Source organism: Pelodiscus sinensis, chromosome 5, assembly GCF_052426305.1.
Source record: "Pelodiscus sinensis isolate ZL-2025 chromosome 5, ASM5242630v1, whole genome shotgun sequence".
NCBI lineage: Eukaryota > Metazoa > Chordata > Testudines > Trionychidae > Pelodiscus > Pelodiscus sinensis.
The window spans coordinates 69,232,838-69,255,946 of NC_143056.1; the positions used below are offsets into that span (position 1 = coordinate 69,232,838).

Sequence of the window (23,109 nt, forward strand, 5' to 3'; positions counted from 1 at the left end):
TGTAGACATAGCCGAGAGTGTTTTAACTGCAGGGCTAGCAGTGAGGCCCCAGATTATAAAGCTGACACAGATGTTGAGTGCACTGTTACTTGTGTCTACCCTGGCACCCTGGGTAACCCGGCTCCTTTGCCATCAGAGGTATGAGCATCTCAGTGTCTGAGGCTGGGGGGGGGGGGAAGAACATGGGGGAACGAACCAGCGACTTAAGAGTCTTTATTCCCCTGGCTCAAGGAGGGCTCGTCTACACGGACACGCTATAGCTGTGAAGTTCGTGCTTGGCCCCCCGCCCCGTGTCACTCCTGGAGCGAGTGCAGGTTGCTTTTTGCGACAGGGAACCTCCCTGCAGGGCCGGTAGCTGCAGCAAATTACGCCGGAAGCAGTTTAATGTTACACCGCAGTCTCGGGGCTTGCCGGTCTCTCGAGCCGCGTTCTTGCAGATCATTCCATGCCTGGTATGGCTGCGCCTGCGCGGAGCCCGGCCTCTAGTCCCGGCAGGCGGGGCGGAACCAAGGTGCTGAGGGCGCGGTGCTGGGGGTCTGGTTTTGGAGGGACCACGCCTCCCGGAAGCGTTGGTGAGAGTGGGGCTTGATGCGGGAGACGGCGGCGGAAAGCCTGCGGCGGGGCCTGGAGCGGCTGCGACCCCTTGCGAAGAATAAGACGCTGCGATACGGGGTCCCTATGATGGTGAGTAGCGGCAGGCAGGGGGCGGAGCCCGCGGCGCTCTCGGCGGCAGGACTCAGTGGAGGGGGTGGGGCCTGATGCAGGGGGCGGGGCCTGCGGCGCTCTCCGCGGCTCGGTGCTGCCTCTGTGTGACGCAGGCGCGGTGGGGAGGGGCTGTGCGCGAGCCCGATCGAGCCCCCGCTGCGGGGGATGCTGCTGCGCTCGGGGGCTCAGAAACTGGCCCGGGCCCGGCTCGCGCCTCGCTTCCACCGAGGTCGCTTCGCCCCAAAGCCCCGCCCCCCCCCCATGCATCCCATGGAGCGGCCTCTGTCCGCGGGGAGCTGCCTCCCCCTCCCCCACGGACAGCCCCTGCCGCCCCACACAGGCTGCGGCGCAGAGTAGCAGGGGGCTCCCCGGGAGTGAGGCCGGGAGCAAACTCTGCTACTGGCCCAACCCCTGGGGACCGTCCAATAATGGTGCAAGGGCAAAGTTTATGATGGGGTTACAGGATTATTCAATAACATCCCTAGCCCAGAACCACTGGTGTAAAGTAGGGATGTTAGCTATCAGGTAACTGAATAGTCGATTACCCGCATGGATTTTTATGGGTTACTTGACTATTTTATTGTTCCCAGGGCAGGGTTGGCAACCAGTGCAATCAAGTCCCACTCTTGGGCAGCCACCCTGCACTGCTGCCTCACAGTGCCCAGCAGGAGCTGGTCTGCATGGGCAGGGCTCGACAAATCGCTATATCTACTTGCCGGTGGCGAGTAGATTGCAGCTGTTTGCCCTGTTCACCAGCGATGCGTGCATGTGCAGTGCCGGTCTGGCGCATGCGCAGGGCGGAGTTGGCGAGCAGATCTCGCCGCGGTTTGTTGAGCCCTGTGCATGGGGAGTCAATTTAAAAACCAGTTCTCCACACAGACCAGCTGTCTTCTCCCATGGAGCACTGCCAGGGACAGAGGCTGATCCAGTAGCAGCCCCTGTCTGCAGGGGGTCCCAGGTCTCCATGGACAGAAGCTGTATCCACCTCTTTCCTTTCCTGTTGCAGGAAGGCACAGGGGCAACTCTTTCATTCCCATCTGCAGGTTATCATCCAGGCCTGTATGACACTTGGTTCTTCATCACAGAAGAAGGGTTCTAGTTTTCAGTCAGTGTTGTTTCCTGTTCCACAGTCAACTCTGTCTGCCCAAATAGGGATTTGCATGTCAGTGTCCCATTCCCCTAGTGACACTTTAAATGATTTTGAGACAGCAAGACTCTTTGGCACCACTGCCAATAGAGCTGGCCCCATATGCTCTTCTGAGATGCAAAGCATGTAAGATTACATCTCTGGTGCAATTAACTCATTTAAAGGTGACAGGAATGGCTTTCCTTTGGACAAATACAGATTGTTATACAATAATTAAGATATAGGTATTCAGACTTAAAAATGAAAAATAATTTGTTTTAAAATGAATATTGCTATTGACCACTGCCTGGGCTCACAGTAGGTGCCTAGATTCCAGTTCATGTTTCTTCATTTGTCTGCAACAGCCAATTACTCTTTAAGCAGCTAAAGCTGTGTAAGGAATATAGCGGTGGCACTGCTTATGGTTTTTGTTCTGCCTTCAGCTATTGTAAGAACAGGTATATTGTTGTGAACAGAGTTCAAAAAAGAACTGGATAAACTGGAGGATAGGTCCATCAACAGCTATTAGCTAGAATGGGCAGGAATGGTGTCCCTAGCCTTTGGGCGAAAGGGGAGGGATCATTTGATGGTAACCTGTTCTGTTCATTCCTGCTGGGGCACCTGGCATTGGTCATAAGCTCTCTGTTTGTCTATGCCCCATACAGAGCAGGGAACAGAGTTCAGCTAGGAAGGAACACACCATCAGCATTGGACTAGGTGGTTAGTAGTTTCCAGGTACCATCAAAGGAATGACAGTGGTATCCAAAGCTCCAACTAACTACTTATTTGTCTTATTTGGCAGGACTGTTTGAATGTATATGTTTTGGGGTTATTTTTATCTTTGCTTGATGTGCGGGCCACCTGGGAGCTCTAATGTTCAGAAAGGTTTTATTTACATTTTGAAGCCTGTATTTTTAACATGCAGTGTTTTCTTTGGGGTAAGCAGTCTCTTGCAAGCCTAACCGACTGATGAAACCACCCTATTTTTATAAATAGCCATTTAAATAAATGGTTGTCTGAGGATCTCTGAAGAAGTGGGCTGTGCCCACGAAAGCTCATGATACTATCTATATGTTTTGTTCGTCTATAAAGAGCTATCAGTCTATTTGTTGTTTTTTCAGTTTACTTGTACAGACTAACTTGGCTACCCCCTGAAGTTAATGAAATGGGTTCACATTCCAAAAAGTAGTGAATTTCTGAATGCCTGATCCTTTAGTGGGATGGATCAGTTCACTCGGCTTCCATTGAACTTGTAAGATGTAAATGAAGATGGCACATCCTAGAACTGAGGAAGATTATTGCTGTGAATAAAGATTAAATAAAAATTAATTTAAAAAAGACATTTTTGCTATTGACTTCTTTGCATACAGATCATTACTACAGTGTCTATTATTGCTTCAAGTGCCAAAACTCCCACTGCAAACAGACAAGGAGCATTTTCTGTGCTTCTTGATTTTCTGTCAGCGTTATGTCACCCATAAGCTCACCTACAGCATTCCACTATCAATTTATAATATATGAATTTCAAATTCTTCAGTGAATTTATATTTATTGCCTCATATGACTTGGCTGTTCGCAATACAATTTACCATATGAAACATACTGAATTTAAACCTTCATATGATTTTGAGGTGCAAATAAGTCTTAATATTTACTCCTGAGAACCAAATTGGATTCTGTGTCTTGTAGGTAAACTCATGTATATGTAAACACTTACTAGTGCTGCACATAGAGGATACAAATCTTTTTTGTTAATTCTATTTTAGACTTTAAAACAATTTCGCACGTCCACTGATTCATACATCATCATTGTTATGTGTCTGTGACTATTACTCCAAGAATTGCTTCTCCAATCTTACAAGGAGTGTGTGTGCTGGCTCCCTGCTGTACCACTACTTCTAACCTCTTAGAAGAGAACCTCAGTTGTGCACAGCTGAATGGTCTGCTATGGCTGGTACAGCTGCCTGGTTTTCCTGAGTCCTTTAGTGGGTTAATTTAGATCTAGGCTAAGGATATAAGCAAGTAGTCAACTAACCGATAAGCCTAAAGTTATTGCTTAGTCAAGTTGAGTACTCAACTAGTTGCATTCCCCCCATCCTGTATCAGAGGAAGCAAGGGGGTGGGAAGCAGGAGTCGGCGTTGGGGGGGAGCCAGCTTAAGAGCTGGTTCCCCTGGCACTGTCTCCATAGTGCTGCCTGTCCCCCTCCCCATGCTGCTGCCTCTGTCAGAGGCAGTGGCGTGGGGAGGGAGGGGCAGGGGAGGCTGCCACGAAGCAGCTTCTGCCTGGGGCGGGGAACCCCCTGCAGACAGGGGGTACTGGACTTGGCATGAGTTGGGACTGAATAATCCCAGCTCAGTCCCAGCTCATGCTGGGTGCGAGAGCTACCCCTGAAGTGACTCTGCAGTTTAAATGTGGTAGGAGCCGGGCTGTCTGCTCACCCTGCTCTTACTACATTTAAACTGCAGAGCTGTAGCAGGGGATAGCTCCTGGACCCAACGTGAGCTGGGACTGAGGCTTCCTTTCTTATCTACTAATTGTGTAATTCATAGAATTGCTATCAACTACACGATTAGCTAATTACTCGCTTCCTAACGTGTAGTCTAGGCCATGTGTATGGTTCTGAATTAATGTCTTCCCAAAGCAAAGCAATGTTCTTCAATTTTGTGACTTAGACCCCAACTTCATTTTGAATAGATTGTGTATGTGTAAATTTAGTTCTAGCCAGCCCGACTGTCATGTAGACTGATTTCCTCTGGTTAGCCTCAGGAAATACACAACAGGAGCAGTGTTCTTCTCCTTCCCCCTCCCTCTGTACAGCCCTACAATGTGTGTCAGTCCTCCTCAGGTAGAAGAACTGGGAAGGGCAGGAGATTAGTTCTGTTCCCATGCTCATTCAGTTTTTAATCCTGTCTTAATACTGACTGCTAAGGGGACAGTTAATGACAAGATTGGTGGTGGTTTCTTTTCATGTTTTTTATGTAGTCATTACTCTAATGGTAATCAAACTTATACTCCACACCATCAGCACCAAAGAGCTATCACATGGAAAGAGCTTTGGTCACAACAAATCTTAGCTGGATTTATTTGATCTGTGGATGGCAGTAACCTTTATTCTTAAAATAGTACCAGGAATACTTTTTAAATAAAGAGGCAGTGTTGTTTTTAACAGTTAAGCTATGCTTGACCACCACAGCATATTCTCCAAACAGCTGCAGCTGCTGAGTGAAATTCTCTTGTCACCTGACCAGTCCAAGCACGGTGTATAATGCAAAATGACAACAGTCTGGATGAAAAAGCCTATTTTTGCTAATGCTCAAACAAAGAAACATATGAGTTGCCATTTACTCCTTGTTCTTAGATTATAGCTTCTATTAAATGTCTTTTCTGCACTCTCCCAGGCATTATGAAATGGACATATTAACAAACAAGGATTTATGCCAAAAATAAACCAGGGTATTTAAAGTGTGTGACAAAACCAAGCTTTATAATGTGGCTCCAGCCAATTGCATCTTGACTATGGTGGAACATCTAGCTGAGGTCTCAGGTCCCAATATGCAGCACTCCATATTGGTCCAGGAGATCTGATTTTTTTGGATCAAGATGGAATACTACGTGGTGAGACCAGCAGTCTCCGAGACCTGAATGTTCAAGACTGGAAGCAATGGCAATTTGCTCCATTTTTTTTGTAATCCAAATTGCTGACCTACAATTGTGACCATATTTTCAGTGTGACCCTTGGTATATGCCCTCTTGTGTTTCTCTAGTTGTGTATTAATGCAGAAAAATTCTGCAGGCAGTGGCCAGAGGAGGCAGAATGGTCAGAGAATAGTATGTTGCAATGTTTGCTAAGGAATAGATTTCCTAACATAGTAGCTCTTGTTTTCAGCTCGGGTGGATGACAACAGAAGAGAGGTTATTGTTGATCTCTAAGATAGAATTGCAGTGCATAAATACTTCTGTTTACCCCTTTTGCTACTGGTGGTCATGTGCTAACACAAAATGCTTTAACATTTTTACTTACATTTTTTATGTAAAGGACAAATTTATTTTTAAGGCACAAGAGCACCTTTTGAAAGAAGGCTCTGAGAGACGAGATGAACCTGTCTTACATTACAGGCCACAAAGAGAAGACACAAGAGTCCTGAGTAAAAGTCTCTCCTTTTTTTGTGATCCCATTTTGATTTCCGCTCAAATGTGAAGGAAGTGGAAAGTGAAAACTAGGGTTGTCAGGAGATTTTCATTCCAACCCACTTTTTTGCCTCCTTTCTCTTCACACTTGGGTTTAGCACACAAAGATTAAGCAGGTCGCCTCATATACCTCTTGTCAGATTATACCTTGAATTTCCTTTACCACTGCTGCTTGCCACATTAGTGGTGTGACGTATTTTAATCTATAGTGACTAAATGTTACCATCTGGAGATGCATAATATGAAATGAATTGGGAGTCTCAGTAAATTTCCCATTAGACAAATGTTCATAGTACAAAACTACCACTATAGCTGGCACTAATTGTCTCCCTTATTAGCAGTCTCAACATAGGAGCCAATGATTGAAGGGGCTATGTGGAGACTAAACTATTACCTTGCCATAGAGGGGTGATCCTCCAGCTCAGAGTGGAACCACATAGTTGTGTTGGTGGGATTGAAGCTTGCTTGTTGCTGCCCCTATTTAGTGGATAAATAAAGGACTTCATTCTCTAGGGCTGTCCAGTGGGCACCTCTCACCAGCACTGAACTGCACACGCAACAGTTTTTAAAAAAGGAAACCCCCCAAAACCTTTTAACTCTGATCTCTGCCAAAGAAAATATTTCATGTGACTGTTCCAGTTTTGCAATTGCACAATGCATAGCTGGAGGCTTTGGCAGCAGCTGACTTGGAGAAGAGGCTTGAAAATTATCATATTACCGCTCCAGTAATATATTTCATAACATTTTGCTGCTTTCTTTTCACCAGTGCATGATCTGAGTTGCCAGCATTGAATATTGTGACGTGATTAATTTAGGGATTTATGACAAAGGGAATGTAATTTTGTAAGCTGGCTTTCACAATCAGTACTGCAGCAGGATGAGTTTCTCTGGCAACAGGAATTCTATAATACAGCAAATTGCTAGGCTTGCCAAAGAAATTGCCTCTTGTTATTTCTCTAACCTGAGAGACTAAGGGTGTCTGCTTTAGATTGTTCAGGGTAACTCAGGAAAGTGCAGTATGTCAGGGAGTTCTCCTGCCACCACAGCAGCCCAATATTAGGATGCCAGTGCTTGTCTCTCTCTGAAATTCAGCTTTAATAATCAGCCTGATGCCATCCATAATTGTTAGCATAACACACTTCTCAATGGAAAGGAGAATGGGTAGATTTAAAAAAAAAAAGAAAGTTAAGGAGAATTTAATTTTTTTTTCATAAAATCCTTATTGGGATTGCTGAATTTGTGACAGATGGTGCTTATGTCACATTCTATCCTTTATTCTACTTTGCAACATATTAGTCTTCTGTGCATGCACGATTAATTAAAATGTTGGATTGTTTTATGTGTATTCATAGACACATGCAGGAATTATTCAATTTGTAACATTTAAGAGGGTATTTGTGGTAGCAGTGCTTACTGGACTATTTCCATTATAGTATGCAAAGTACTGTAAATATTAAGTATTATTATTTTTTATTTTTAGAGATGATTTTTACATGTCAAAAAGAAATGCAACCAGTAGATTCATATGCTGAATGCTTCAACTAGTCAGAGATGCATTTCAGCATGTAATGAATTCAGAATCTTTTTTTATTTTTCTCCTGCACATACTGTAAAGAGTAAAATATTAACAGCTTTCTCACATTAAAAATAATAGTTTATCTGAGCTTCTCAAATTGATTCTATTCTCTAGTTGGGTTGTCCACATCATAGATTATACTGGGTCATCTGGTCAAATGTGAGGCAGCAATTTGCAAGTTAACAGAATTGGCGTGAGTAAATGTTTGTTTTAATTTTCAGTATGCACTTAATTACTGCTCCTTCAGTTGTCTGACATTATACACATAACTGTTACATTGGTAAGAATTATCTATTATTATTAGTGTTAGTAGGAAATATTTTTATTATGGCACACCTAATGTCCCTCTTAAGATTGGGATCCCATATGCTGGGCACTGTACAAAGATAGGCCCAGACCCTGCAAAGATTTAAGCACATGCTTACTGGGGATGTTCAAATTAGTTTATTTTGGTAAACGTGCATCCACATGGTGGGTGGGAGACTGAGTAACCTGCTTGCTTTCACCCCCCAACTCCCTCCGAGGCAGCAGCGTGGGGAGTTGGGGGAGTGAAGCTGGGAGTGAAGGCCAGGGCAAATCACATTTAGTATCATGTCAGCTAAGACCGCTAACGCAATGCTGAATGTCATTTGACCTGGTCTGTGCTGACTGCAAAGCCCTGGTCAGCAGTGTGTCCACTAACAGCCTCTCACAACTGTATTCAGACATGGAAAACCGTAAAATACTCACTTTCAATTGAACAATACTATTATTCTTTTGAAAGCCCTACTGCAGTCGACAGTCTTGCTTCTGATCATCCAACATTTCATGAGTTAATATTCCACTGACATTTTCTATCTTTGTTACAACCATGATGAGCCTTAAGTGCAATTCTTGCCACATCCTAATTATGAAATGGCAAAGGTGCTCCATGATATCATCATCCCTTCTAGTAACGGGAACTCAAATGTGACTCTGTGGTGATGGCTAGAAATCAGAAATTGGAACCACTGAGCCTGGTTTCGCTACCCAAACTGTGCAATGGCAAAAAGTAAAAGAATTTAAACCTTTACAAAACATTTCATAGTATAACGGTGGTGTCAGTAAAATTAGGGCAGTTAAAGGTTTGGAACTGTACTTTAAAGAACAGAGTAATTCAGTTGCACCAGCTAAGGTGTGGCCTTTCTCTCTGCTGCAGAGACTACGGGCTAGTGGTGGTTTTGTGATCTCTAAGCAAACAAGTAATGGGTATAAGTCTGAAACTACTAATCTAATTTTACTAAGAATCTTGTTAGGCCATTGAGCATTGTTATTATTTAATTTATTTAATACTATAATGCTCAGTGATTTACAATATATGGGAGAAGATAGGATCTTGGTGCTATATCTAAATTAGGTAATACAGTTCAAATATTCAGTTTCAAGAAAAATAGATACAAATCTAATCACCAGCCTCCTTTGTGTGTGTGTTTTATTTATCACTAGCACAACTACCTGGAGTTGCCTAGGTCCTTCAGGACAGGATCTTGGGGTTGGGGAGTGTGTGAGAATGAGGGTTGGGGCCAGGGCTGGGTGGGGGCTCCCTATCTGCAAGGGCCATGTTTTCCCTCCCTAGGTTCCCCAGAGTGGCCTGTTCTCACCCCTGCTAGTCCCCGCCAGACTGCCTCCAGCTGCCAAGGGCCTTTCATCCCCTCTCCACTGGGTACTGTGGCCAAGGACTAGCAGTGGGGGAAAGGATTTGGGGCAGAGGGGCTGCTTACTCGGTGTGCTGGCAGGCAAGATGGCAGAGCCCCACTCCCTTGATGGTATGGCTGCCCCCCATAACCTGCTGAACACTGTGCAGGTTAGCGGTCCCCTGCGAGGTCACTGCCCTCAGTGGCCACTCTCATATCACATCCCTCTGAACAGCAGCCTCTCCCTTTGAATGTTATGGACAACAGTTCTTCCAGTTGTCCTAGCATAAACCCTGACCTTACTTTAAATTAGGAGAAGAGGAAGTTGCATATCAAATTTGATGGCTCTAGCTCTTACTGTTTAGGAGTAGTTCTTGAACAAATGACTTGCAGACAAACACTCTAAAATATATATAGAGATGTGCTATATGTAGCTGAAAATGTGCTGGGTAGTATATAGTCTCTGCCAAACAAAGTAACAATCAAGACAGAACATACACAGAGAATAAACTGTTGTTCCATTTAATCTTCTGAATATTTTTCCATGGGTATGGCATAGTCAAAAGGGGCATTATTAAATCCCTATTATATACAGTGTTTTACATTCAGCAAATTAAGTGTGTTGCCATTTCCTTTTGGTTAGAGAGTAGCTTTACAGACCATAGTGTATTGACCCTTTTCAATTTACAGTAATAGGACTTGAGTTATGAAGACAGGCTAGCTGTAAGCTTTTGTTAATGCGAATAAGACCTAAAGTGAACAAACTCTGTAGTGTAATTTTATGACTATTCATTGCTGGGCAAGCTAATGTGTAATGGATTTAATAAGACTATTTGCTGGTTTGAAAACTGGGTACCACATACTTTTCTAGTGCAGCTGCTTCAGCCCTGCCATAGCCATTCTTCATACTCTATGTTAATGTGGTTCCAGCTGGTAAACTACTGTGTGTGATTGCAATAAGCTTCTTGAAACCCATGTTGCAGTCTGTTCATTAGAGCTTTAAGAATGTGAGGTAAACCACTGGGCTGTTAATTAACACACTGGTCATTAGCTGTGAATGAGCTGTGAATAAAAAAAGAGATTCTTGTTTTAATGAGAATAAATGCTGTGACTCAAACCACATTTGGTTAAAGTTATTACCTGGTCCTGTGAGATGCTCAGTGCTTCATGGAATCAAAGTTTAGTTGCCAGATACATTAATTCTTCTTGTTAATCGCTCATGCCACATTCAGGCAAACCTTAACTGGCATGCATTTTTTTTCTTATTTCTAAATAATCAGAATATTTGTTAGTGAGCAGAAGCTTGTTTCCCATATAAATCCTTCCCTTCTGTTTTGTGATTTTGTTGTTGTTGATCCAGTAACAACATCACTTCTTTCATTGGTGGAGTTATGAATCAAACTGGGCCAGATTTCTAATATTCACATTTCAACAATAATGGTCACATTTCAACCATGTCTACGCAGCATGACTTATCAAGTATGTAACTCGGCATGTTGTCAGTACTGTGTTGTGAGCCTGATATATTTCATTTGAACAGCCAGCATTGTGTGAAGAACTGCTACCATGTGAATTGCATAGCAGCCTGCAGAGTTAATCAGCGGTTAGAGAGAAAATACTGGGTAATTTTTCTTGTGGGGGTTCAGAACATCCCCCTTCCGACCATTGCCTTCCTCAGATATACCTCTCTTTAAAGCCTGTTGCCCTCCCCTTCTGTATATCAGCCAATGGGCCTTGCCATAGGCCAGCAGAAGAACGTCAGGCCAGAGCAAGTAATCCAGTTGCCACAAGAGCTCTTATCTTTTTTTGTGGCAACTGGATTATTTGGCCAGCCTTTAATGCTGTACTTCATCTTCAGGTTTGTCTGAGCACGGCAGGGCTCAGGTTAAAATAGATGTTTACACTTTGTAACAACTCTTGGTCTGTCATAAAAACAAATAATTTTATTATTTGCTTCATGCTGACATGCGATTCTGCCTCGCCTATTTATTCCTTTATTATTCTTTTTCATGAGCTTCAGTGGTGTGGAGGGAGCTCCAACAAAATAAATGAGACAATAATGAAGATACAGGTGCAGTGGTTGTGATTTCTTCAGTTACATAATAGAGGACTCTTGGACCATTCCAATCTTGCTTGTTTGTTCTGGAAACTTAATTAAATCCTTTTATGCCTAGGCATGAAAATAAACCAACTGGGCATTGTTTCTTCCCTGTTGTTGTGAAAACAGCGAGAACAAATCCAACAGCAGAGTCCTCTGCTGATGATTAATCAAGGAACCATTTGAAAACAATTATATATGAAGATTGTACAGGCTGGAGTTGGGGAAGGAACAAGCATTTAGAAAATCTAGGTACCCTTACAATCCTTTCTGCATAAATGAGAAACTCTGTGAGATCTATAAATAGGGTATATTGGATGAAAGCTGTGATACCCTCTGTTTATCAGGTGATGTCCCTCTTGAGTCTTTCCCTGCCTTGGGAAGAATGTGAGACATCATGACACCTCTAATGGGAGTGGTTTAGTGTTTTCTTGTACTAGCCAGAGTGTTTTGTACTGTGCTGTGTTTCTTTAGTGAGTTCTTTTTCTTTAATATTTCAGCTCCTGATTATTGGTGGATCCTTTGGTCTCCGTGAATTCACTCAAATTCGTTATGATGCTCAAAAACTCCGCAGCAAGGTAAATTAAGTGGTTTGTTGGTTTTTCACATCTAGAGAACATAAAAAACTTGTGAAGACTGGAAAAAAGTATTCTTTGGTATTTTCAGAGTTGTTAGCATAGTGTGACCCTCATCCATGGTTGACATTCCACAAAACAAATAATAATAATAATTAATAAATAATTAATAATAATTAAAACTTTTCCTGGGTGGCTGGTTGAAGACGAAAAGTAAGACAAGATGTAGCAGCACTCATATGGCTTAGCAGAAGCCCCTTGGACTGATTTAAAGACTGACAGTGAAGGGAGATGACCCTGCCAGAGAGATGGTGGTTACAATGGCCCTGTCTAAACCAGAAAAATAGATTGTGTTTTAAATGTTGCTAGGTAATATGTCTGAACTATCATGTTTTTAAATAACCTGTTTTAGTGCCTAGGATAGACCAGTGTAACTCCTTAAAAATGGTGTTAAATGGTCTTGGTCAACCCAACATGCCAGTGAGGTGCAGTGGCAGGAGCCTACAATTGACCAAGATAAACTAACACACTATTTAAAAGCACTAAACCATATGTCTTATAAGTGGTGTTTACAATTGTGCTAATCAACATGTGTTAGTTCAGGGGTGGCCAACCCGCGGCTCATGAGCCACAAGAAAACAATTGCAGCTCCTGACGGAACTGGGATGGAACCCAGAACCACTTGGGTCACCCGCTCTGATGGTTGAGCCGCTGTGAGCCGCATGCGTGCTCATGGCTCGTGCCGTCCCGCTCGCGGCCCCCAACGCACTATGTCATATACTGTATATGCAGGCCGGGTCGCACACAGTGTCCCAGCCTGCACATGCTAGCAGCTGGCTGCTGAGTGCAGGCAGTGGCAGCAGCTCCGGGTGTGGTGGTGGCATCAGCGGCGGCTCTGGGTCCTGGGCATAAGGTTAGTGGGGAAGGGAATTGGGGTAGAGCGGGGAGGGGAAGTGTCTGGCTCTGGGGAGGAGGAGGGAGAGGGAGGGAGGTGCACACAGCGTGTCAGCCGCTCAGTGTATGTGCCCCAGTGCTTGAAGGGAAATGCGTGTGGCTGTAGTGGCGGCTCCGCCTCCGGGACCTGAGAATTAAGTTAGAGCGGGGGAGGGGAAGGGGGATTGGTATAGACGGGGACTGGTGCCTGGCTCGGGGAGGGGTGGGGGGGAGTTTGGGTTAGGGGTGTGTGTGCCTGGCTCTGGGGAAAGGGAGGGGGATTAGGTTGGGGTGTGTGCGCCTGGCTCTGGGGAAGGGGAGGGGGATTGGGTTAGAGCAGAGCAGGTGCCTGGGGGAGAGGAGGGGTAGAGCAGCCAGCATGCTTCCTGAGACCCAGGATCCCCAGGTACTGGCCCCAGCTGTCTCTGTCCCCTCCTCCTAGTCAGACCCTCCCATGAGTACCCTGTCCCAGCACCCACCAGCATCCTGCCCCCACCAGCACAGTTGAGGCCACATTAGTGTGGCTTGGGGGATTTTGCATCTCACTTGTGTGGCCCCGACTGACTTTTCTGTGGGTCAGTGACCCCAACTCAAAACAGGTTCCTGCCCTTCTCGTAAATAAAGACAACGCTGAAACATTTTGTGTTTGACATAATATTTTATTTAAAAATGAAGCCTGGCCAACAAGCCCCCAATAGGGGCCAAGCCCCCATCTGGCTGCAGCATCATAACATCCTTGAACCCCCCCCCCCCCACCCCGACTCCAAACCTGAGGCTATCATACACTGAAACCCCCTGTCCTGAGCCTCTCCCATCCCCAAACTCCTGCACCCCCACATCTCCGGTCTTCTGCCACAACACTCCTGCACCACCCACACACTGCAAATCTGTGTCCTGAGCCCATCGTACTCCCAACCTCCCTGCCCTGAGCCCTTCATGCATCCCAGCCCAAACTCCTGCACCCTCACAGCCACAAGTCTGCGCTTGCTTAGCACCCCAACCCTCCACCTGAGCCCAACACTCTCCATCCTGGAGCCCCCTCCCTGTGCCATCATCCTCTTCTCTACTTCCTTCTGTACCCAGCTTCCCTCCCAGAGCTTGCACCTCTGACCCCTTCCTAGTGCTTTTTTTGTGAGCCACAATAGCAGTGGAGAATTCTCCCTGCTGACAATTCCCCCTCCCACTGGAGCTCTCCTACAGGAACTAGGTTCCTCAGGATGGGGTTCTTCCCACCTTAGCAACCCACACAGACACTCATACCCACTAACAGAGCATGCCTGAGAAGACTGGGTAATCAGCTCACAGGCTGACCCCTCATATGTCCCTGGACTCAGCAGGCTGGGTTTGACAGAAATGCCACATTTCACCCTCATGAGCCTTTGGACTCAGTGGGCTGGATTAAACAGCACTTTAAGCTGCCATCCTCATATTCCCCCAGGTTCAGCACTTCCCTATCCCCACTTTCACACCACAATCATTCGCAGGTAAACCACACAATGAGCAAACCCCACAGGATTTGGGGCACTACAGGGATCTTTAGCTTGGGTACAAGGCGTTGTTGCAGAGCGAATGGGGAAGCCAAACCAACAACCTTTGAGGAAGAGTGAGCGAAAGAAAGAGAGAAGCAACCAGCTTAACAGTGAAAGCTATGTATTAATATGGAGCCAAACACACAAAACAGTTACAATATTAAATCTAAATTGAGCCTGATTACAAATGTTAGGGCTAGCTAACCATATAACAGTTTACATAGAGCAGAGTCAGGAGGCTATGCTTAGATATGGGAGGGGAGGAAGAGAGAGAGAGACCTCACCATTCCGTGGAGCTTGCACTGATCAGGTTTCCCAGATGGTGATGGGAGCTGCGGGTCCAGAGGGCAGGAGACAAGCAGAGCAGAGCCCCCAGCACGATCAGACAGAAGATGAAGAAGTCTCAATGGAACTGATTCAGTTTAAATCCAGGTATCAGAACAGTTTTTCTTGGGTAAGGGTAGGAGTTTTTATAGGGATAGGACAATAGTTTGACGAAAACACTGAATTTGTTTATGGGTAAACAGAGGCGAGACAATGGAGACTGATCACATCTGGTTATGGGTGATGTTCCTTGGACAGCTCACAATGCAACTAGGCATTTTCAGTATTTTGGATGTCAATAGGATCCATTACTAGAATTGGTCTGATAATGACTAATTTGGGTGTAAGCAGGCCTGGGTTCTTTAGCATCTGGAGCAGAGATTTCCCATCAGTCAGTGTTTCTCTGCTTTCGGTATCCCATTGTTCAGTGCGGTTCCTGCTTTGGAAGAGCTGGTCTCCATTCTGTATGCTAATGGAGATGACTCTCTGTTCTAGCTTCCAGGCAGATGAGGCTGGGGTGTTTCCTTAATTGTATCACCCTTGTCTGAAGCAGTTTAAGTGTGTCTTCCCCAGCCTTTTCATTGCTTTGTCTTTGATTCTAGCGGAGGCCTGTGAGAGTGGGATGGTTTTCCATGAGTGTCACTCCCTGGCTCCCCAAGAGCACAGGGCTGGTAGGTAACAACAACGTGCCTGTTGAGAGTTGCTCTATGGTCCCTGAGGGAGATAGAGGGCACTTCCTCCCACATATTTGAAGCTTGTGCTAAAGAATAGGAGAAGGAGGGGGGAGGGGGAGAAAACGTTCCTGTAAAGTACCTGAAAACCCCTAACGGAGGGTGGGAGGGGGGGAAGTAAATGTTCAGTAATACTAAGATATAGAACCTTTTGCTGAATAATGCAGCAAGTGGTATTGATGATTCACTGAGAGGCGCTCTCGCTTCCTGAATTGTTACTGAATCAAATGCCCCAGTATGTGGTTGTGACAAGGTCTCCAGGGTACAATCTGGACTGTGGGACTGCAGAGCCTCTCAAGCCCACCAACCTGCACTGCCTTTCACTAAGGACTTAAGTGAGTAGTTGAGTCGATTGCTTGCTTCCCTTCCTTCCCTGTTGCCTCTGATATAGAGGCAGCAAGTGGGGAGGGAAGTAGGTGCTGGTGCTGGGGGGAGCTGTCTTAAAAAGTCAGTTCCCCCCAGCACCATCTCCACAGTGCTGGCTCTCCCCCCTCTCCTCCCCCGCCCCCCCCCCCCGTGCCTCTGCAGAGGGGAGGAGGGGGGAAATAGGGATGGCTGCCGCAAAGCAGCCTCTGCCTGTGGCGAGACCAGGCTACTCCAACAGCAGCCCTTGTTTGCAGCTGCCCAGGTTGATTGTAGGCAGAGGATGCTCTGGAAGCAGCCCCTGTGGACAGGGGTTGCTAGACCCAGCGCAAGCCAGGACTGAGGAAGCCTGGCTTGCGCTGGGTCCGTGACTTATCCCTGCTGCACCTGCGACTACACAATTAGTGAATTACCCTCCCCTTAACAGCCACAAACCTCTGATAGGCTCTGTGCTTAGAGACATCATCAGGCAGGGACATACCCAACTGTGTTACATGAATGATCTTCCAGCCACTCATGAACCATCAGCAGTGAGACTCCAGAATGGGCTCAAACTAGCCTTTGTAAACTGAGCTGAAATTTTCCAGTCACTTCAACCAAAGCACTGTTTTAGGTAAAGAATAAATCCGTTGATTAACAACAGAAAGGTAGATTTAAAGTTATTATAAATAGCAGGCATGGAGATCAGATTGGTTGCTTAGACTGCACATTTGTTTAAGTTATACAAAGTAAGCATGAGTTGAATCAATCGGTGTCTCACCCCCATAGATGGTAGACACTGGTTACAGAACTTCAATACACAGACTGAATTCCATTTCCAGCCCTGGATCACTCTTCCGCAAAGTCGTTGTCCTCCAGGTTTTGAGTTGGGTGAGGCCATGTTTGCAGATGATACCAAACTGGGTGGGGTTGCAACTTCTTTGGAGGATAGGGACATAATTCAAAATGACCTTAGAAAGTTAGAGAAATGGTCAGAGGTAAACAGGATGAGGTTTAATAAAGAGAAATGCAAAGTGCTCCACTTAGGAAGGAACAATCAGTTCCATACATACAAGATGGGAAGCGACTGTCTAGGAAGGAGCATGGCGGAAAGGGATCTAGGGGTCATAGTGGACCACAAGTTGAATATGAGTCAACAGTGTGATGCTGTTGCAAAAAAAGCAAATATGATTCTAGGTTGTATCAACAGGTGTGTTGTAAGCAAAACTCGTGAAGTCATTCTGCCGCTCTACTCTGCACTAGTTAGGCCTCAGCTGGAGTACTGTGTCCAGTTCTGGGCGCCACATTTCAAGAAAGATGTGGAGAAATTGGAAAGGGTACAGAGAAGAGCGACAAGAATGATTAAAGGTTTAGAGAACATGACCTATGAAGCCAGGCTTCATGAACTGGGCTTGTTTAGTTTGGAAAAAAGAAGATTAAGGGGGGACATGATAGCGGTTTTCAAATATCTAAAAGGGTGTCACAAGGATGAAGGCGAAAATTTGTTCCTCTTGGTTTCTGAGGACAGGACAAGGAGTAATGGGCTTAAAGTGCAGCAGGGGAGGTTTAGATTGGACATTAGGAAAAAATTCCTAACTGTCAGGGTGGTCAAATATTGGAATAAATTGCCAAGGGAGGTGGTGAAATCTCCCTCTCTGGAGATATTTAAGAACAGGTTAGATAGACCTCTGTCAGGGATGGTGTAGACGGAGCTTGATCCTGCCTTGAGGGCGGGGGGCTGGACTCGATGACCTCTTGAGGTCCCTTCCAGTCCTATTATTCTATGATTCTATGTGATGATGTCACTGTCTCTGTTTAATATTTCCTTCTGGTTTTGGTATTCACAGGTACTTAAATCCCCTCCCCCCAAAATAAAAAGTTTTGCAATAGCAAGTGGCATTGTGAACAGCATGTTGTCTGCAGGAGCATTCTCTTGCTGACACTGTGAACCCTCCATTCATAAGGGGTGGAAGTATTTTGTTAGCAAAAGTATTGAAAAACCACGTTTACAGGACTAAGGATGTGAGAGAGACTTCCAAACCTGAGCCATTCTTTTTAGGTGACAAATCTGAGGAACTGTCCTAGGTTGAGGTGTTAGAGGAGGCTTTGGAACAAATGGATAAACAAAACAGTAATAGGTCACCAGGACCAGATGGCATTCACCCAAGAGTTCTGAAAACTGAAACGTGAAATTGATAAAGTACTAACCATGGTTTGTAACTTGTCTTTTAAATCATCTACTGTGTCTTATGACTGGAGGTTAGCTAATGTGACAGCAATTTTTTAAAAAGGCTTTAAAGGGAATCCTGGTAATTACAAGCTGGTAAGTCTAACTTCTTCTTCGAGTGATGTCCCCGTGGGTGCTCCACATTAGGTGCTGGGCTTGCCCAGCGCCGCAGGACGGAGATATTCAAAGCTGTAGTCAGTCGGACCACGCGTGTGTGTGTGTGGTCATCTTGCGGTTTTTGTGCTCTCCCGCGCTGCGTGATGCAGTCTCAACCAGTTCCTCTTCAACCGCCTCAGGCTGCAGACAGAGCAAATCATCTCTCCTTCTTGTTCAACCTTTTGTGCAAAAAACCCAGTTATAATTCTTCAATTTACTTCTATAAATAGTTCTTATACCTGTTCATGTTCGTTTTAGAAAAACAAAACAAAACAATTTTTCCTGTTAGTATATAGTCTGTTAAGTTTTCATTCTCCTTCCCTCCCCTGTTATAACTTTGACTCTTGTGCATAGTTTAAAAAAAAATGGGAGAAAATCCGGAGCAGATAAGGGAAGGAACAACATTAACATCCAGAATGCTGGGCTCTCCCGGGTTTAAAAAATGCTCCCTGTGCCGTGATGCCATGCCTGCCTCTGACGGCCACGCTGCGTACATCCGCTGTCTTGGCGAGAGCCACGTACCTCAAAAATGCATACATTGCTCGAAACTTACAGCCAGGGCTCGCCGTGACCACGAAATGAGGCTTCGCATGATCCTTTTTGATAAGGCGCTCCAGCTGGCTAGGCCAGCCTCTCCACCTCAGCCTGCGCAGCAGCCTCAGAAACAGAGCGCCTCCTCTCCTTCCAGGGCTCCTCCTAAGAGACGCAGGCCCTCCCCAAGTAGATCTCTACCTTTGACTTCTCATGGAAGAACTACCTCGGGCTCTCACTCAGGCACTTCAGTTTCAAGCGCCTGTTCAGCCTTGAAATCGCACAAAAGTCTGCCTGGTGCTTTTTGCTACGATTACACCGCACACCATTGTTTTGGGCGTTCCCCTTCGTGCTCATCTTACTATTATTGGAATCGATATGACTACTCCCATTATCGTAGTGAGTACTCACGCATCATCATCATCGTTATTCACCCAGATCTCCCCCCACTCCCATGTTCCATGACAGCCTGTTCCTTGTCTAGGCACTCCCCACTTTCTGCCCCGCCACCTATTGATCGAGATTCATAACCACACCACTCACCACCTGTCGTTCAGGAGCAACAGTCCCAGACCACTACAAAGTCACATCCTCCTGAGATCTCTCCCACAGATCAGTCCTCCTCTCCTGATGAAGCGGTCATCCCTGGAGATGTCTCTCCACCAGAGTATTTGAGACAGTTCTAGGATCTCTTTAAGAGGGTGGCAGTGTCTCAAGAAATCCAACTCACCAAAATCAAGGACAAACAACATTGTCTCTTGAAAAATGTGCAGACTACCCATACCACCAAATTGGCTATATCTCTGGAAGAGGCTATCTTGGAGGTTGCAAGTGAACTCTGGCAGACTCCTGCCTCCGCTCTTCCCACCCACAAGCGGGCTGATAAAAAATACATTGTACCCCCAAAAGGGTTGGAATTTCTCTTCTCCCACCCTCACCTCAACTCTTTGGTGGTTGATGCAGAGCAGCAACGAGCCAAGGCTCCCCAGTATAAACCAAGTACATCAGATAAGGAGTCAAAAAGGCTCCATTTGTTTGGGAGGGAAGTGTACACCTCTTCAACTTTGCTCCTTAGAATCGCTAACTATCTCGTGCATTTATCAAATCATAATTTTGATAATTATGCAAAGTTGACAGACCTGATGGAGGCCCTTCCTGAATCTAATAGGCCACTTCTTAAATCTGTGGTCCAGGAGGGTTATGCCGCCATTTGAACCAGTCTCCAGATTGCCATGGATGTAGCAGACACTGTAGCCCACACTACTGCCACCACTGTAGTTATGCACAGGGCTTCATTTGTCCAGGCAGCGGGAGTTCCAAAGGAACTACAATCTAAAGTGGAGGATTTGCCATTTGAAAAGGACTCACTATTCAGGGAAAAGACTGACTCAGTCTTACATTCTAGCAAGGACACTAGAACAACCTTGCGGTCTCTCAGAATGTATACCCCACCGTACAGGAGGAAACGCTATACACCGTTCCAAAGGTGTTATGATTATTTCCACCCCAGACAACACCAGCAGTTCGATAAGCAGCGTCAAAATCAACGCCAAAGACCAATAAGACACCGAAATCAAAATAACCATGCGCAAACGCACCCCGGCAACAAACAGCACGTTTGACACGTTGGTCAAGAGCAAACACACAGCCCCTCTGAGCCTCGGTCACATCTTTCACCATTGCTTAAGGCCCTTTTAGAACCAATGGGCCAACATCACTACAGACAGATGGGTCTTAGAAATAATCCACTCAGGTTATGCTAATCCATTCTGCTCTCTTCCGCCCACAACTCCCCCATCCCTGTCCCTCTTCAGGGACCCCTCTCACAAAGATCTACTACGGGCCGAGATTTCCCATCTCCTTGACATAGGAGCAATAGAGGAAGTTCCATTTCAGTTCCATGGGAGAGTATGCTATTCCCATTATTTCCTGGTACAGAAAAAACCGGTGGATGGAGACCTATACTAGACCTCCAACAGTGAAACAAATATATCCGAAAACAGTGCTTCCAGATGGTGACCTTAACCTCGATTCTACCAGCCCTGGAGCAGGGCGATGGGTTTGCTGCTCTCGACCTCAAAGATACCTATTTCCACGTGACAGTTACCCCCGTCACAGAAAATTTCTACACATCATGATTGGCGCAGACCACTTCCAGTATCGAGTGCTGCCCTTTCGACTTGCAACAGCACCAAGAGTCTTCACAAAGACATTCACAGTCGTTGCTGCTCATCTTCGGTGCATGGATGATTGTCTAATAAAGGGATGCTCATCCATAGAAACTTCAGAGATGGTGCGGATGACTATGGAAACTTTCCTTTCCCTAGGTCATCCTCTCAATGAGGACAAATCCACCTTGATACCTACTCAGAGCCTAGAGTTTATAGGCGCCCGCCTTGACTCAGTCACAGCAAGGGCATATCTACCCATTACCAGGTGTCAGGCGATGCAAGATCTATTAGATGAGCTTTTCTACAAACGCTCAGTACAGGTTGTGAGAATACTCAAACTAATGGGTCATATGGCCTCCACGACATATGTCGTTCCCCACGCCAGGCTACGTTTTCGACCATTACAGCACTGGCTGATCACAATATACGATCCCATCAGGCACAACGTATGCAAGCGGGTAACCGACCTGTCCACGGTCAGGTCTTCCCTCCACTAGTGGACGGTAGATGACAACTTGCTTTTGGGCACTCCGTTTCATCAGCCACCCCCTCGTTGTCACATGACCACAGATGCCTCCCTCATCGGCTGGGGTGCTCACATGGGCAATCTCTCTGTACAAGGCCATTGGTTGCCACAGGAGTCTCTGTTACACATAAATCTCCTCGTGTTGAGGGCTGTTAACAATGCCTGCAGACCTTTTCATACACACTTCTGCAACTCCACAGCATCCTCACAGACAACATAGCGACAATGTATTATATAAACCGCCAGGGCGGTGTGCGATCCCGATCACTGTGTATGGAAGCAGTCCGACAATGGAATTGGTGCATTGCCAACCGCACTACCCTTATGGCATCCTACTTACCTGGCATCAGCAACACGATAGCAGATTCCCTCAACAGGAATTTAGCAATAGACCACGAATGGGAAATTCTGGCTGAATGCCCCTGAGGCCCTATGCTCTGACCATGTTAAGGACGTGTTAAAGACGTTCTCATACACAGTAGGAAAGAGAATACATTATGCACTATGCACTTACCTTTCCAAATGGTGATGCTTTACTTCCTGGTGTTCTGAAAGCAGCATGGACCCTCACATGGTCCTGATTTCCATCATTCTTGACTATATGATGCGTCTGCAACAGAATGGACTAGCCTTATCGTCTTTAAGGATCCATCTCACTGCACTGACTGCATTCTGACAGCCAATAGAGGGATTTTCACTATTTACTCACCCCCTCACCAGGAGGTTTTTCAAAAGCCTATTAAACCTAAACCCTCCTTTGCACCCTCCCGCCCCATTGTGGAACCTGGACTTGGTACTCTCAACCCCGACAGCACCACCCTTGAAACCTCAAGCCACCATACCTCTTCAGACTCTCACCATAAAGCTGGTCTTCCTCATCTCCATCACTTCAGAGTACAGAGCAAGTGAGATTTTGGCACTAATGGTATCGCTTCCCTACACCATCTTTAATAAGAGTAGTGTTATTCTAAGGCATGATCCAACCTTTATTCCTAAGGTTTGCTCAGAATTTCATTTCAATAAGCCAATAGTACTACCCGCCTCTTATCCAAAACCTCATACTTCACCACGTGAGACAACCCTCCGTACACTAGACATACATAGGGCCCTAGCTTTTTACTTGGAGCATACAAAACCATTTAGGAAGACCAATAGATTATTAGTCTCCCTCACAGAATGGTCTAAAGGACAACCCTTATCATCCCAGAGAATCTCTAACCTAATTGTTTCCTGTATAACCCAGTGCTATTCACTACGAAATGTGCCCCTCCCACAGTGCCCTAGGGCCCACTCCATGAGGGCAGTGGCTACCTCCACTGCTTTCCTTAACGGTGTGCCCCTTTCTGATATATGTAGGGTTGCCACCTGGTCATCCTATTGAACGTTTGCCAAATGCTGCACTATTCAAACAAGATGGCTCTCGGATACTTCAGTAGCATCTTCAGTGCTCTCCTTCTAACATACATAGAGACATCCGAATCCCACCTCCTGCACTCGAGTGGATACTGCTTCTCAGCCACCTAATGTGGAGCACCCACAGGGACATCACTAGAAGAAGAAAGCGAAGTTACTCACCTTGGTGCAGTAACTGTCGTTCTTCGAGATATGTGTCCCCGTGGGTGTTTCACTACCCACTCGCCTCCCCGCTTTGAAGTCTGTTTTGTTCTTTTGAAGATCCTGAGGTGGGTCTGAGGAAATGGTTGAGACCGGAGCATGCA

The 23,109-nt window shown here is 45.7% G+C and overlaps 1 protein-coding gene across 1 annotated transcript in view; it reads left to right on the plus strand.

Annotated features, from left to right (window-relative positions):
- The first annotated feature begins 443 nt into the window (after positions 1–443).
- Positions 444–23,109, plus strand: part of COX16 (cytochrome c oxidase assembly factor COX16) — a 51,027-nt gene continuing 28,361 nt past the window's right edge. Inside the window, exons 1-2 of the mRNA XM_006130310.5 lie at positions 444–684; positions 11,847–11,924. Of these exons, the coding sequence (XP_006130372.2) occupies positions 589–684; positions 11,847–11,924 (174 nt within the window). The 5' untranslated portion in view covers positions 444–588. The remainder of the gene's footprint in view (positions 685–11,846; positions 11,925–23,109) is intronic.